This window comes from Bos taurus, chromosome 15 (assembly GCF_002263795.3).
Source record: "Bos taurus isolate L1 Dominette 01449 registration number 42190680 breed Hereford chromosome 15, ARS-UCD2.0, whole genome shotgun sequence".
NCBI classification, from domain to species: domain Eukaryota; kingdom Metazoa; phylum Chordata; class Mammalia; order Artiodactyla; family Bovidae; genus Bos; species Bos taurus.
In genome coordinates, this window is record NC_037342.1 from 28,033,361 (window position 1) to 28,047,381 (window position 14,021).

Consider the following 14,021-nt stretch of genomic DNA (forward strand, 5'->3'; position numbering starts at 1 on the left):
GATGTTTTCTGTTGCCCAGGCCCTGGGCTCCTCGTTAGCCCCCGTCCATGTTCCTCTTGGGGGCCTGGCTCCATTAAGGGGCCTGGTGGATGCCCCGCCTTCTGCTCTTCATGGACCTCAGAGTGTGAGCCTGGGGAGCTCGGTGGAGTCTGGTCAGCTCGGCGAACTCTTGCTGGTAAATGCTTTTTTTTCTGTGTACAGTGTAGTTAGTTACCGTGGGGCCTCCGTGTTCCTTGCTAGGAGCCGTGGCCCATCGAGAAATAGAGGGCACAGGCTGAGTCCTCAACACTCATATGGTGTGGAAGAAGGTGAGTCACACCTGGGTGATGCTGAACGTGGGTGGGCCGTGGAGGACGGTCAGAGAGACTCAGGGCTCATTTCCCGGCCAGGGCAGTAGGAGTTGGACAGGGAGGGACCAGTGTGAGCTGGAGCTGCTGGGTCAGCTTCTCAGACGTGGTGGCCTCGCTCTAGGTGCCATCTTTACAGATGTGGAAGCATGCTGAGGGTCTTCCCACGGAGTGCCCTGACCTTCCTTCTTTTTGGAGCCATCACAGGGTCTCAAGCCTTCTGCTGCTACAAAAGGTCTCCTGGGCTCCATCCATGAGGACAAGAATGCTCTCAGCCTCTTGGCTTTAGGGGAGGAGACCAACGAGGAGGATGAGGCAGAGAGTGACAACCAGGTAAGAATGAATCCTTTTCTTGGCCTGAAAATCCTCTGGGCCATTAAAAAAAACAACAACGAAAATTTTTTTTTAAATTGTGGTCAAATATATACACCTTGAAAGTTACATTTAAACCACTTTTAAGTGTACAATTCAGTGGCCTTAACTACCCTCGCAGTGTTATACAGTCTTCATCATCACCTGTCTCCAAAGCTTGTTCATAATCCCAGAAACACTGTGTACCCATTAAACAATAACTCTGCATCCTCCCCTCTCCGCAGTCCCTGATCTACTCTGTCTCTGTGAATTTGCCTGTTCTAGATATTTCATAGACTTGGAATCATGCTGTCTTTGTCCTCTTGTGTGTCTGGCTTCTTTCATATAGCATAGTGTTTTGTAGCATGTGTGATTGGATGGTATTTCATTGTATGAAATTACCACATTCCATTCAGCCGTTCATCTGTTGGTGGGTACTTGAGCTGCTTTAACCTTCTGGTTTAACCTCTGTGCTACTTTGAAAATCAGTGAAAGCGGTTTTCCAGCCCATAGCTTCCTTGTTTGCCCAGTCTGTATCACTGCTGGGTCTGACCCAGGAGTGGAGCTCTCGGACCTGTGAGGAGCTTCTGGTCCTGCACCCGGGGCTGACCAGTTTCCTTGCCATCGTTTTCATTTTCAGAGCGTCCGCAGCTCAAGTGAGCTTCTTAGGAACCTGCACCTGGACATCGGGGCGCTGGGGGGTGACTTTGAGTATGAGGTAAGAGCCCGAAGCGCCTGCAGACAGACGTCTCAGCCCGGCAGGTTCCCCCTTCCTTCCTAAGCCTTTCTTCTCAGGGAGATATATTTGGAAAGAGAACTCTTTAGTCCCGGTCCTGTCCAGATGGGGTTCCTGGGGTGAGGGAAGTACAAGCAGGGAAAGGAATTCATCCATTCACTCATTTATCAAGTAACTGCCATTTATCAGCTCTTTCTGTGTGTGGCACTTCACTGTCAGCCATACAAGCCTCAGTTAGCTGCGATTCCTGCCCTCGAAGAGTTTATATTCTTATAAAAGAGAGACCCGTGTAACCAGAACACAAGAGTAGAATGCAGGGAGGGAGGCCATCCGGGCAGTAAGCCGCAGTGCTGTGGGGAGCAGAATTCGGGGGTGTCCCGTCTGTTTGGAAAGGCTTTAGTGAGAATCTGACACCTGAGGTGAGCCGGGAAGAACGGTAGCATGGCCAGAGGCGCAGAGGCGAGCCGCGAGGGAGAGAGCCCGCTGCAGGGCGCTGAATGGGCAGAGGCAGGAGGGGAGGGCGAGGGCCATCCTTTCACCCGGAGCTCGGGGCGTGTGTGGCAGAGGATCGGGAGGCGGGGCTGTGGAGGTGGGTTGGGCTGGGTCATGGAAGGCCTGAGTGCCGGCTGAGAAGTTGGGACTGAATTACATAGGTGTTGGGAGCCATCGGAGGGTATAAATGGAAGTGTAATGCCATCTGGGTTCGTTCTTTTTTTTTTTTTTTAATTAAAAAAATTTTTTTATTTGGCTGTGTTGGAGCTTAGTTGTAGCACTCAGGATCTTCAGTCTTCACTGTGGTATGCGGGCTCTTTAGTTCCAGCACGTGGGATGTAGTTCCAACCAGGGATCAAACCCGGGCTCCCTGAATTGGGAGTGCGGAGTCTTAGCCACTGGACTGCCAGGGAAGTCTCCCCATCCGGATTCTTAATGTCTTTTGAGTGCTGGCTGTGGGGCAGCCGTGTGCTGGACCCTGTGGGCGACCCGAACACTGGTAAGGTGTGGTCCAGGGTGGGCTCCAGGACTGTGCGGTCAGAGAGGAAGGCTGCTGGGTACTCTGGTGAGCCCTCAGTATATGATGAATAAGTGAATATTTAGGAAGTGTTAAAGCAAGGGAGAGTGTGTAAAGAGCTCGAGCACAGCTACACTGTTCAGAATTGATTTATTTGGTTGCATCAGGTCTTGGTTGTGGCACAGGGAATCTTTTGGTTGAGGCATGTGGAATCTAGTTCCCTGACCAGAGATTGAATGGGGACCCCTGCACTGGGGGAGCAGAGTCTTAGCCACCAGACCACCAGGGAAGTCCTTAGAGGGGAGAGAAATTACCTGCTGAGAGATCAGGGAGAACTTAGAAGAGACGACATTTGACCTGGATCTTGAAGAGAAATAGTTAAGTTTTAGACGTGGGAGTGGAAGGGATGTTTTAGGCAAGTGAACAGCTTGGACAAAGACACAAGGCCTGGGAACCACAGAATGTGGAGGGAAGAGCTTCCAGACTGTGCCCCCAGCAGCTGTGTTGCTTCTCATCACTTTCCCCGGTCTGTCCTCCACTCCCACCAGAATGTTCTTTAAAACGAACAGACAAAACCTAAAACTCATCATGTCATTGTAATAGCTAAAGTCTCCAACGCATTTTTTCTACTGAAAAAGGCACATTGCCTACTGTTTGTTCTTGGCCTAGTGTCTAATTTAGTAATTTTTTGACAATTAAGCTTTCTCTAAAGGAATGTCTAGTCAAGGCTATGGTTTTTCCAGTGGTCATGTATGGATGTGAGAGTTGGACTGTGAAGAAAGCTGAGCACCGAAGAATTGATGGTTTTGAACTGTGGTGTTGGAGAAGACTCTTGAGAGTCCCCTAGACTGCAAGGAGATCCAGCCAGTCCATCCTAAAGGAGATCCGTCCTGGGTGTTCATTGGAAGGACTGATGCTAAAGCTGAAACTCCAATACTTCGGCCACCTCATGCGAAGAGTTGACTCATTGGAAAAGACCCTGATGCTGGGAGGGATTGGGGGCAGGAGGAGAAGGGGACGATAGAGGATGAGATGGCTGGATGGCATCACCGACTTGATGGACATGAGTTTGAGTGAACTCCGGGAGTTGATGATGGACAGGGAGGCCTGGCGTGCTGCAATTCATGGGGTGGCAAAGAGTTGGACATGACTGGGCAACTGAACTGAACTGAAGGGTGCCCAAAATATTCAAACAACCAATACATCATGAAGTCAGCAACTCAGATTTCCCCAAACATTGAAATATTGATTGCCAGGTCAGTTAAACTTTCCATAAAGTAGAAAATTCTCTTAAAGACTTTGAACACTTTCAAATGAAGAGATCACTCACATTTATTAGAATGGTCATAAAACTGACCAATGAAACAATAGGGTGTGTATCATGGATTTCACCGTTTCCTTATTATCTTTTAGTATTATATCCTTATCATCCCTTTTCACGTCCTTATCGTTTCTGACTTTTGCTTTGTGATCTTCAGCTCTCCTCGAGAGCCTGGAGAAGGTCCCAGGCTGGCTGAGGTTGAGGATGCTCGCTGACCCCTGAGGTGTTGTTTAGTAGCTCAGTTGTGTTTGACTCTTTGCCCCCATGGACTGCAGCATGCCACGCTTCGCTGTCCTTCACCATCTTCCAGAGGTTGCTCAAACTTATGTCCTGAGATGTAGGTGGGCTTTTTCAGCTGACTTCACTCTAGCCATTAGGTGGGTCCCATTTTATACTTAGGCTGTCTGGTTTTATTTTTTAAGGTTACTTTTTGGCTGTGCTGGGTCTTCTATGCAGTGTGCAGGGGTGTGGCATGCAGGCTTACAGTTGCCCCACAACATGTGGGATCTTAGTTCCCCAACCAGGGTTCGAACCCATGTCCCTTGCATTGGAAGGCAGATTCTTAACCACTGGACCACCTGGGGAGTCCCCGAGCTGTCTCTGTTGCCTCAGAAACTGTCTCCGTTTTTGGCTCTGCTCAATCATGTATGCTTTGATTATGACTTTGACACTTTCTGCCATGTGTGACACTTTTTTCTGAGTGTCATCAACCTAATTTGGGTGTACTTTGAAACTCTTCCTTTCAAGTGTGGCATGGTCTGTTGGCATTAAATCCATAGCCTTCTGTCTCTTTGATGCTTTTGAAATGATAACTTTTTTTTGTTCTCATCTGCCATTAAGATGTTAAGATGCTGTTGGAGTCAGTAGCTCAGGTTCTGAGCCTGGAAGGATGACCATGAGTAGGAATATGGTGTCAGGAGGATTCACTGGCTTTTGGAGAAAGGGCAGTCTCCCCGAGACCGAGCAAATTGAGAGTAAAGATTCTGGCCTGTTCATGTCTGTGTGTCCATCACTGGGCTTACTGTGGAAATTAGGAAGTGCATTGGGTGTATTTTGCTGAGCAGTTGAGAGGATGATGGGCTTCCCTGGTGGCTGAGCTGGTGAAGAATCCACTGCAATGCAGGAGACCCCAGTTCGATTCTGGGGTTGGGAAGATCCACTGGAGAAGGGATAGGCTACCCACTCTGGCATTCTTGGGCTTTCCTGGTGGCTCAGATGGTAAAGAATCCACCTGCAATGCAGGAGACTTGGGTTTGATCCCTGGGTTAGGAAGATCCCTTGGAGAAGGAAACGGCTACCCACTCCAGTATTCTGGCCTGGAGAATTCCGAGGACAGAAGAGCCTTGTGGCTAAGTCCATGGGGTCACGAAGAGTCGGACACAACTGAGTGACTTTCACTTTCTCTTGAGAGGATGAATAGGTGAGTGAGTGACTGAGCCACGCTGGGACCGGAGGATGTGCTGGCAGGTCTCGTTGTGCTTCTTTCTTCCCTGGGTTTTCCCAGGTCCTGGCTAGAGTGGATACTTGGTCCCTGCTTCAGCTGGTGAACTGAAAATCCCCATATGGACCAATCATAATGTACTATGACTTGGAAGAGTTAATTTTTACTTTATAATATAAATGTCAACAAAAAAAGGGATTTTCTTCTTTGACATGTCCTGGATTTTCAGACGCTTCCCTTCTGATCTTTATGTGCTTCTTTGAAGGAGTGGGAGTTTTTAAGTGCATTTTTTTATAACCTCTTTAATATAAATAGGCAACTCAGTGTGATGGGGGGAAAATGTCTGGAGTGGGAGGTGTTACATACACTCCCCACCACTGTCTCTAGCGTCCTAGCAGATTTCCTTCTTTTTGCCACATGGAGTGTTGGAGTCCTGTGTTCTAGCCTCAGGCAGGAACTGGGGCTTTTGGTGGTGGGGGAAGTTCGTGTTGGGGATGAACGGGAGTTTCAGGATAGACAAAGCTGTCTCTGATTGCCATACCCTATAAAATGGCTTTTGTCCCAGTTTATTGGTAGGGCTCAGACGGTAAAGAATCTGCCTGCAGTGCAGGAGACCCAGGTTTGATCCCTGGGTCAGGAAGATCCCCTTGAGAACGAAATGGCAACCCACTCCAGTATTCTTACCTGGAGAATCCCACGGACAGAGGAGCTGGGCAGGCTATGCTCCATGGGGTTGTAGAGAGTCAGACACGACTTGGTGACCGAACAGCAGTAGTGTAGACTGTGGGTCCTCTGAGCTGCCTACCTCTTCCGGCTGTTGGGCATCTCAGGCTGCCCGAGATGGAGAGCTTATCCGATGGTTTGTTCTACCCTGTCTCGCGGTGAACAGTCACTGTGCTCATGATTCCATGAGAGGGCAGCAGGATGGCGAGAATGCCTCTCTCTCCCCTTCCCCCTCCTCTCCTGCCTTCAGCTTAAACCCATTTCTAGTCTATTACAGAATCAAAAGCGCTCAGTTCCTGGAACAGACACTAAGAATGGAAGGGAGTGAAAGAGGGGAGGCTGAAGGGTAGGCGAGCAGGCAGCAGGTGGCCTTGTGGAGCTGGTGAAAAGCCCATCAGCAGATCAAAGGGGAGGGAGGGAGCTGCGCTTAGAAATAACAGGATGATGTCAGTGTGATTGGAAAGCGCTAACCACACCACTGGGGAGCGGTGCAAAGAGCTGAGATTGCCTGGGTGGGAATGAGACGTGGGAAAGAAACCAGACTGACGTTTGGCTTGGTGGGGGTCTCCCCAGCATGGGATCAGTGCAAGGACGTCTTGTTCAGCTCCCCTGTTCCCCACCCTGAGCCCCCCTGTAGATCGTAGGGCCCCTGCCTTTGTGTTCTGGGCTACAGGAGGGGGACTGTGGTGTGGGAGACCTCAGAGCTTTTGGGGGGGTACATTCAATATTCATGAACTGATTCTTACAGGCACTCTCCTGCACCCTCCCCCACCCCCCTTCATAAAGATGGCAAGATCTTTTTGGAGTAAACAGCAGGAATGTGCCTTGAGATACTCAAGGACCAGGGGCTGTGACAGGAGGAGACAGAAGGAGCGTGAGCATGGTTGAACTGGGAGTAGGGCCGCGCTGGGGGTGTGTCCCCGTTCTCACTCATAGGACGCTGGTGCAGGGGGCCATGTGCAGGGGCCTGGGCGGGGCCTCAGGCCGTGGGCCCCGAGATGGCATGAGGAGCAGGGGTGGAGAGGAGCATGGAGGCGGCTGGGTTTTCCAGACACTCAGCTCCCGTCATCCATTTGTGGATGATCCACAACAGATGCCTGTGCCTCTACCATCTTCCCCACAAGATGTCCCTGTGCCCGCACTGTCACTGCAGTTGACGTGGGCACGGGGAATGCAAGTTCATTTATTTTAATGTTCGCCACGTTTTAATATTTTACTATTTAGATAGACAGAATAGGTTCAGCTCTGTCACGAAATGCTCTTCTTTTGAAGGCTTGAGAGTGGCATAGCCTGGGCCTGACATTCTTGCCGTCTGGCAGTATTCTCTCATGTGTAAGAATGGGAATCTCCACGTGGATCTGGTGTCCTCTGATTCTTGATAGCGTACTTGTTTTTCCATCATCCTGAATATCCATAGTTGACTTTTGTTTAGCTATTTTCCATCTCACAACCACCATGACAAATATAATCTGACCTCTGTATAGCTTTGTAAACTAGATACCACTTTACAGAGTAGGACTTCTTCTCTGTGTTGACGCACTTAATCATTTTTAAAAATTGCGTCCCAAACACTGACTGAGCAGCTTGTATGTGCCAGAGGGCACTGCGGATATTAGGGAGCTGATGTGGTGGGGGCGACAGGCAAGGAAGCCAGCTGTTATAGTACAGTAGCAGTTGTGCAAAAGGTGGGGCAGGCTGATCTCAGGAAGGCTTCCTGGAAGAGGTGATGCTGTCAGGACCAGTGGGAGCTTCTCAGGGTAGATTCTGTGTGTATATTAAGGATATGCACGACAGAGCAGGGAAATAGCGTGATGTTTGTTTGCAGGCAGGATGTGTGTGGCTGGAGATGACCTCAGAGGAGCAGGCAGGGCTGGGTGAGAAAGGCCGTGAGCCGTGCAAGGAGACGTGAACTTGTGGTCCGATACGCTCTCTGTCCTCCAATCAGATGTCTGTGCCCGTCTTTCATCAGGAGATGAGCATGGCCAGGGCGGATTGGTCCTGCTCGCTGGGTCAGACACCTTTCACTCCCCGCAAGACACCCCCACATTCTTCTTCTCCATAAGATTTTTCATTAATTTTTGTTGGATTATAGTTGCTTTACGATGTTGTGTTCGTTTCCACCGTATGGCAAAGTGAACCAGCTCTGTGTTTACATGGACTCCCTCCCTTTGGCTTTGCCTCCCATTTAGGTCAACATGGAGCACTGAGCTGTGCTGTGCAGCTCGCCACTGTTCCCTGCGCTGTACAGTGGGTTCTCGTTAGTTACCTGATTTTTACATAGTATCAATAGAGTATATATGTCAGTCCCAGTCCCCACTCCCTGCTTGGTATCCATAGGTTTGTTCTCTGTCTCTCTCTCTGCTTTGCAAAGATTACCTGTACCCTTTTTCTAGATTATACATATATGCGTTAATATACACTATTTGTTTTTCTTTCTGACTTAACTTCACTCTGTATAACAGTCTCTGGGTCCATCCACATCTCTGCAAATGGCGCAGTTTCATTCCTTTTTATGGCTGAGTAATAAAGAGTCCATTGTATACATGTGCCACATCTTCTTTACCCACATCCTCCGTGAGCCCGCAACCAGTCACTGCGTACTGGCCACTGCTGAGAGCTGGCCACTGTGGGGACACTGAGGTGAGGAGGCCTGGCCTTGCCCTGGAGATGCCTCTCAAAGAGGAGGGAGGAGCTGACTGCGGAATTCCCCCACGCTGCAGTTGGGGTGTCGGGAGGGCGGGCAGCACTGGAGGGTACCGTGCTTTGGTGCTGCCAGAGCACGAGGGAAGCTCACCCCTTCTCTGTTCAGCCTCCGCTTCCTTCCCCGGGGCACAGGCTCATGACAGCATCAGCACCGTGTCCCGTGCCCTTTGCTTCTGGCAGTTAAGGCTCATAGCCAGGGCCACCGGGGACATTTCACTTTTCTCCAGACCCAGCTGAATTCCTTGAGGGCAAGGTCGGTGTTCATACTTGGGTCCCCACGGCAGGGTTGAGAAGGTGCTCAGTCAGTGAACGTGTGGGTCTCATCATAAAACATGAGTTATCCGGAGCTCCCTGGTGGTCTAGTGGCTATGACTCCACATGCTCCCAATGCAGGGGGCCTGCGTTTGATCCCTGGTCATGGAACTAAGATCCCACTTGCCACAACTAAGAGTTCACATTCTGCAACTAAAAAAGATTGAAAAAGATCTTGCATGCCGCAATAAAGATCCAAGATCCTGCCTGCCACAATAAGACTGGTACAGCCAAATAAGCACACAAAAAAATGAGTTAGCGTTTACGGAGTGCTTGCAGTGTCCAGGTACAGTTCTCTGCTCTTTACTCACTTAATGAGCATTAACTCATTTAATCTTCCCAACAGTCCCATGAGATAGGCCTTATGATACCCCCTCATTTTAGGGGAAGAAATTGAGGCACAGAAAATTTAGTTTGCACGAGGTCCCTGGAAGCATGGAGCCAGGATTTGAAACCTGGGTGTTCTGTCTCCGAAGCTGGGCTCTGAAGGCACTCTGCTGCTTCTTTCTCTTAACCATCCTTGGAAAGTTTGGGTGGGCCTGTTGGTCAGCTGCCAGACCCACAGTGGGTGGTCACAGCTTTGGGTTCGGTGGATCCTTTAACAGACGGCATGGGTGGATGCTGGATTTGGGGCTTCTCCTTGGCCCTCTGGACTCTGGTCATCGGGCTTCTTGTTGGAGTGTCCAGAGTCAGGGGTCAGGAGGTTTCAAAAGTCCCTGCCCATAAGCTGTTCACACTGACGGCCCAAGTGTCAGGCCAAATGTTTTCTGGGAGGAGGTCTTCTCTGCCTGAGCTCAGGAGAGATCACTGGCTGTATTTCCAAGGGTGGGGGTTCCTTTTCTTTTTGTGGCAGCTCTAAGCGTTTTCCTAGGTCTCTTCTCTAGGTCTTTCCCATGGGCTTTGTGAGTGAGAAGCAGAGTGGGGAGCTGTAGAGGGGTGGTGCTCCCATCTGCTTTGAAGAGACCCTGCAGAGGGGACCTTGGTGGATTAACGGCCTGAAGCTCCTGAACCTTTGATCTGCCCCAGCTTGTGCCAAGGCTCGGCTTGTTGAAGGAGTCGGTGGTGGTGCAGCAGGCCCCAGAGCAGGGCCATTTCTGCCTGATGACTGCGGGACTCTCCACAGGGCTAGAGGCCCTCTCAGACCTGGGCTGTGGCCCGAGGCTCTCCTCCTCGGGCGCTCTCCTTCCCTCTCTCCCGCCACAGGTCTCAGACCTGTGTTCCCAGGCCTCTCCCCACCTTCCGTGTCCTCTATGGGCCTTTCCCCCCCGTCAGTCTCCTACACACCTCACCCCATCTGGCACCTCGTGCCCAGAGGACTCACTTGACAGTCCTCGGACAGAGGAGCCTGGCTCCTGGGCTGCTTGTGTAGCCTCCTGGTGGCGGGTGGGGGGCGGTGCTTTAGGGAGAGAGCTACCCTCATTGCTATGGAGAAGGGGCACCCTTTCCATATTTCTTCCCTGCTGCCTTTTAAAAATGAAAAACAGAAGCTCTGGACCTTTCTCTTATGAGGTTCTCTGTCATCATTATCGGAAACAAATATTGACTTCTGAGCCTGCAATCTTACGGTTTGGCCAGTGGGACTGGAACAAGACAGATTTATTACTTGAGGATGTGATGGGTGGTCACAGAGTCGGGCACTGTCCAGGGCCCTGGATTCCAAGCCCTTCAGTGGAGGGGCGTCACGTTGGGTGTATCCAGGTCAACGTGGAAGTTCAGAGTCAGTGGATCTGGGCTGGAGCCAGGAGTCTGTTTTTAAAAGCTTTTGAGGTATGGGATAACCATTGGTTTCAGAACTGCAGGCATCAAGGAACAATGGCAGTTCTGTCTTATCAAGTCTCCAAACTCTTTGCATTAATTCCTGATGTCTTCCCTTCTGACGCGGTTGGCTGCTCCCTAGGAGTCTCCAAGAGCAAGCCAGCCAGAGGAGAAGGACGTTTCTCTTGATTCCGATGCTGCTGGCCCCCTTACTTCTGGCAAGCCCTTCAGCCAAGGTGCAGACAGCAGCCTGAGCAGTGCTGATGACAAAGAGCGACAGCGAAGAGAGGCAAGTTGGCTCCCAGGAAAAGGAAAGACTGAGAAGAATGATCCTGGGACGTCCAGAAGTGGGGTGGACCCCGGAGGTGATCAGCCTGCCAACACCACTGAAAAAGAGGCACCAGAGGACCCGGTGGACGCAGGAGAGCAGGGTTCCAGGAAGGAAGAGGCAGCAGAGGATCCAAAGGAGGAGGCCTCTGTCCCGAAGGAGAGCAGATCGGAGGTGAGTGAAGTAAGTCACTTGGTCCTGTGGGCAGTTGCTGGCTCCAGCCCTCTCTGCTCTCTTGAGCCGGGAGCACGTTTCTCTCTTTTCATCTTTATTACTGAGTCAGAAGCTTCATTTGTAGACCCTGCAATGGGCTGTCAACATAAGCCAGAACCCTTAATTGTGACAAATATGCCCAGACCCAGCAGGCAGTAAAATCCTGAATGAAACTCCATACCTGCTGGCACTAGAAGTTCAGAGCAGACATTTGCTTTTCCACGGGCACCCTCCTGGGATATTCATGCTCTTCTGGGCTCCCACTTACTTCCTCTCGCCATTTCCCACCTCCCCCTCCTACTTCTTGACATCAGTTTTGGGTTATTCCTGGTTGCATCTTATATTCCTATAAAGAGAGGAGGCATTGAGGGAGGTGGGGGGGCCACATGTGGGAGTGTCCTGCCCCAGCACCAGTTAGTCAGGGTTACAGGAAGTCTTGGCAAGATGAGGCCAGTGACCCAGATGAACAGACGTAGGAGCCAGGGGCGAGAGCATTTGGTGTCTTCATTTTCCAGCCCTTAGTCCTGCTCCTCCTCCAGGGGGGTGGTGAGGGAATTCATTAAAGACCTTTTCACTGCTTTCTGGAAAAGATGCTCTTGTCATATTTTTCTAGGAGAGCATCAGACTTCTCCACCGCTGACTTTCTAGCCACCTCCCACTCCGCTTCACTTGGCTGTCCCTCCACGTGTAGAGTGTTGCCTCTACTGGGCTGCCCAGCCTGAGTGGGCTGGGGGCTGGGAATGGGAGGGTCCACAGGCCTCTTTCAGGTTTTCCAGAGGAGGTGGATTTTGGTTTGGGTTCAGCCCTGTGTGGGCGCCATGGAGGCTGATAACGACCCTCTGTCTTCTGCTCCGGTGACTTCTCTGTGTCTGTCTCCCCAGGAGTCGGAGATCAGTGAACACGGGGAGCAGCTACAGCTCTCAGACTCTGCTGCTTCTGACCCCAAGTCCTTCCTTGGCTTGGTGAGTCTGAGTCTGAGATAGGAGTTGGGGGGGTGGGGCGGTGGGCAGCAGAGTAGTGATCAAGAACATGGATATGCGAGTCACTGTGGTTAAATAATTTGCCGAGCATCTCACAGCTTGTAAGTGAGGAAGTTAGGACTCAAACTTGGGTCTTGTCTAACTCCATTTCCTCAGCTTGCCTTACCAAGGGTAACAGTACCTACTTTTTAGGTTTGTTGCAAGAAGAAAGTGGGGTAAAGTGTATGTACATCATTAGCATATGAATATTAAACAAGCATAGCTGTTATTACTACTGCTGCATGAACTGCCTGTGAGATCATATGAAATCATGGCCTCTGGGCTCCTAACAGGAGCATTGTATGAGTGTAGGAGATTAGAGACTGTGTGTACATGTGTTTATGGGATCACTGAACTGTGGCAGGGAAGGACCAGTCCTCAGGCTCTGACCAAGATGTGTGTTGTGGTGTGGCCATTTCCAAAGTGAAGACTGCTCTGGAATGCCAGCATCCGTAGTGTCTTTGTTCCAGCCCTTCCACCTTCCACTGAGCCTCCCGAATCCTGGCTTCACTTGCCGGGTTTGTATCTAAGGGGAGTAGTCTGGGGTGCTTTTTGGCAGAGTGTTTCTTTAGAAACCATGCTCCATCTGTTTGGAGGAGACAGATCAAAGGGAAGGGATTAGTGGGAGAGGGTCAGGGATGAGCAGTAGTGATACGAGGGGCTGCAGAGGAATTAGGAGGCTGTGTGCGCTCAAGCCCCTCGCTGAGCCATGGGCTTAAGGAGCCAGATGGCAGCTGCATTGAGTGGAGTAGAACTCACGCTGAAAGGCAAATGTCATCCACAAAGAAAACCCACAAGCCAGGGAGAGGAGGCAAAGTCACTGTTGGCAGAAACCATCATGAGGAGTCACTGTGCCACAGAGCTCTCTGAAGCAAGGGCCCTGGCCCTTCTCAGGGAGTCGCCCTGTGGAGGAGCGTGTCCGTCAGCATTTTTCTTCTTTACGGGAGTGGGTGGAGGAAGCCACGGCCAGCAGGACCAGACCTTGGCTGGGCGTCCTGCCATTCATCAGGGCTGATGACAGAACTGTCCCTGTTAGCATGCTGTCGGGTAGCAATCCATCACCTAGCCCAGTGGGGCTCCTGGCTTCGGAGGGGGAGGGGTCCTGGCTCTACGGCAGCCAGAGGGCAGTGGGGAGCTGGCACTTGCGTGGGCCCTTGCTGTCCATCCCAAAGAGAAGCCAGTGGAGAAAGTGGTGCTGATCCATCCCCATTGTCCAGAGGGGCACCTGTATGGGAAGGGGAAAGAACGCGCTGGGAGGGGCCTGGCAGGCCCTGTTTCCTGCCTGCCCACAGACCTGGGCACTTAGGCCTCCTGTCGGACGCCAGGAGGGAGAGACAGCTGGAAAGTGACATGCTTTGCAGCACGTGTCAGGCAAAAAGCTTGGGCTCTGGAGTTGGCCCAGGGTACATCTGACCCCCAGCCCTGCTGCTTAACAGATGCGTGACCTTGGGCAAGTTACATGGGCTCTCAAACGGCTTCCTACTCTGCGAGATAAAAATAAGAGGACAGTCTCATTGGGTTACTTTCTTCCCCTGTAATTCGATTATGAAAAATTTCAACTGTATGGAAAAATTAAAAGAATTTTATAGCAAATACCTACATACTCACTCCCTAGAGTCTGCAGTGAGCAGTATACCGTAGTTGCTTTACCACATACCTTTCCATCTAGTAACAGAATTATTTGGAAGAAAAGCAAAAGTGTTAGTCGCTCCGTCATGTCCTACTCTTTGTGACTCCATGGGCTGTAGCCCCGCCAGGCTCCT

The 14,021-nt window shown here is 50.9% G+C and overlaps 1 protein-coding gene across 5 annotated transcripts in view; it reads left to right on the forward strand.

Annotated features, from left to right (window-relative positions):
- Positions 1-14,021, forward strand: part of CEP164 (centrosomal protein 164) — a 72,165-nt gene that overhangs the window by 30,869 nt on the left and 27,275 nt on the right. For 2 of the 5 annotated variants that reach the window (XM_015474629.3, XM_010812402.3), the window contains 5 exons: positions 20-175; positions 546-680; positions 1,339-1,416; positions 10,841-11,209; positions 12,121-12,201. In XM_015474629.3, coding sequence (XP_015330115.2) covers positions 20-175; positions 546-680; positions 1,339-1,416; positions 10,841-11,209; positions 12,121-12,201 — 819 coding nt within the window. Of the gene's footprint in view, positions 1-19; positions 309-545; positions 681-1,338; positions 1,417-10,840; positions 11,210-12,120; positions 12,202-14,021 lie in introns of those variants that run through there. The other 3 variants (XM_024975765.2, XM_024975763.2, XM_024975764.2) reach the window with 3 other exon arrangements.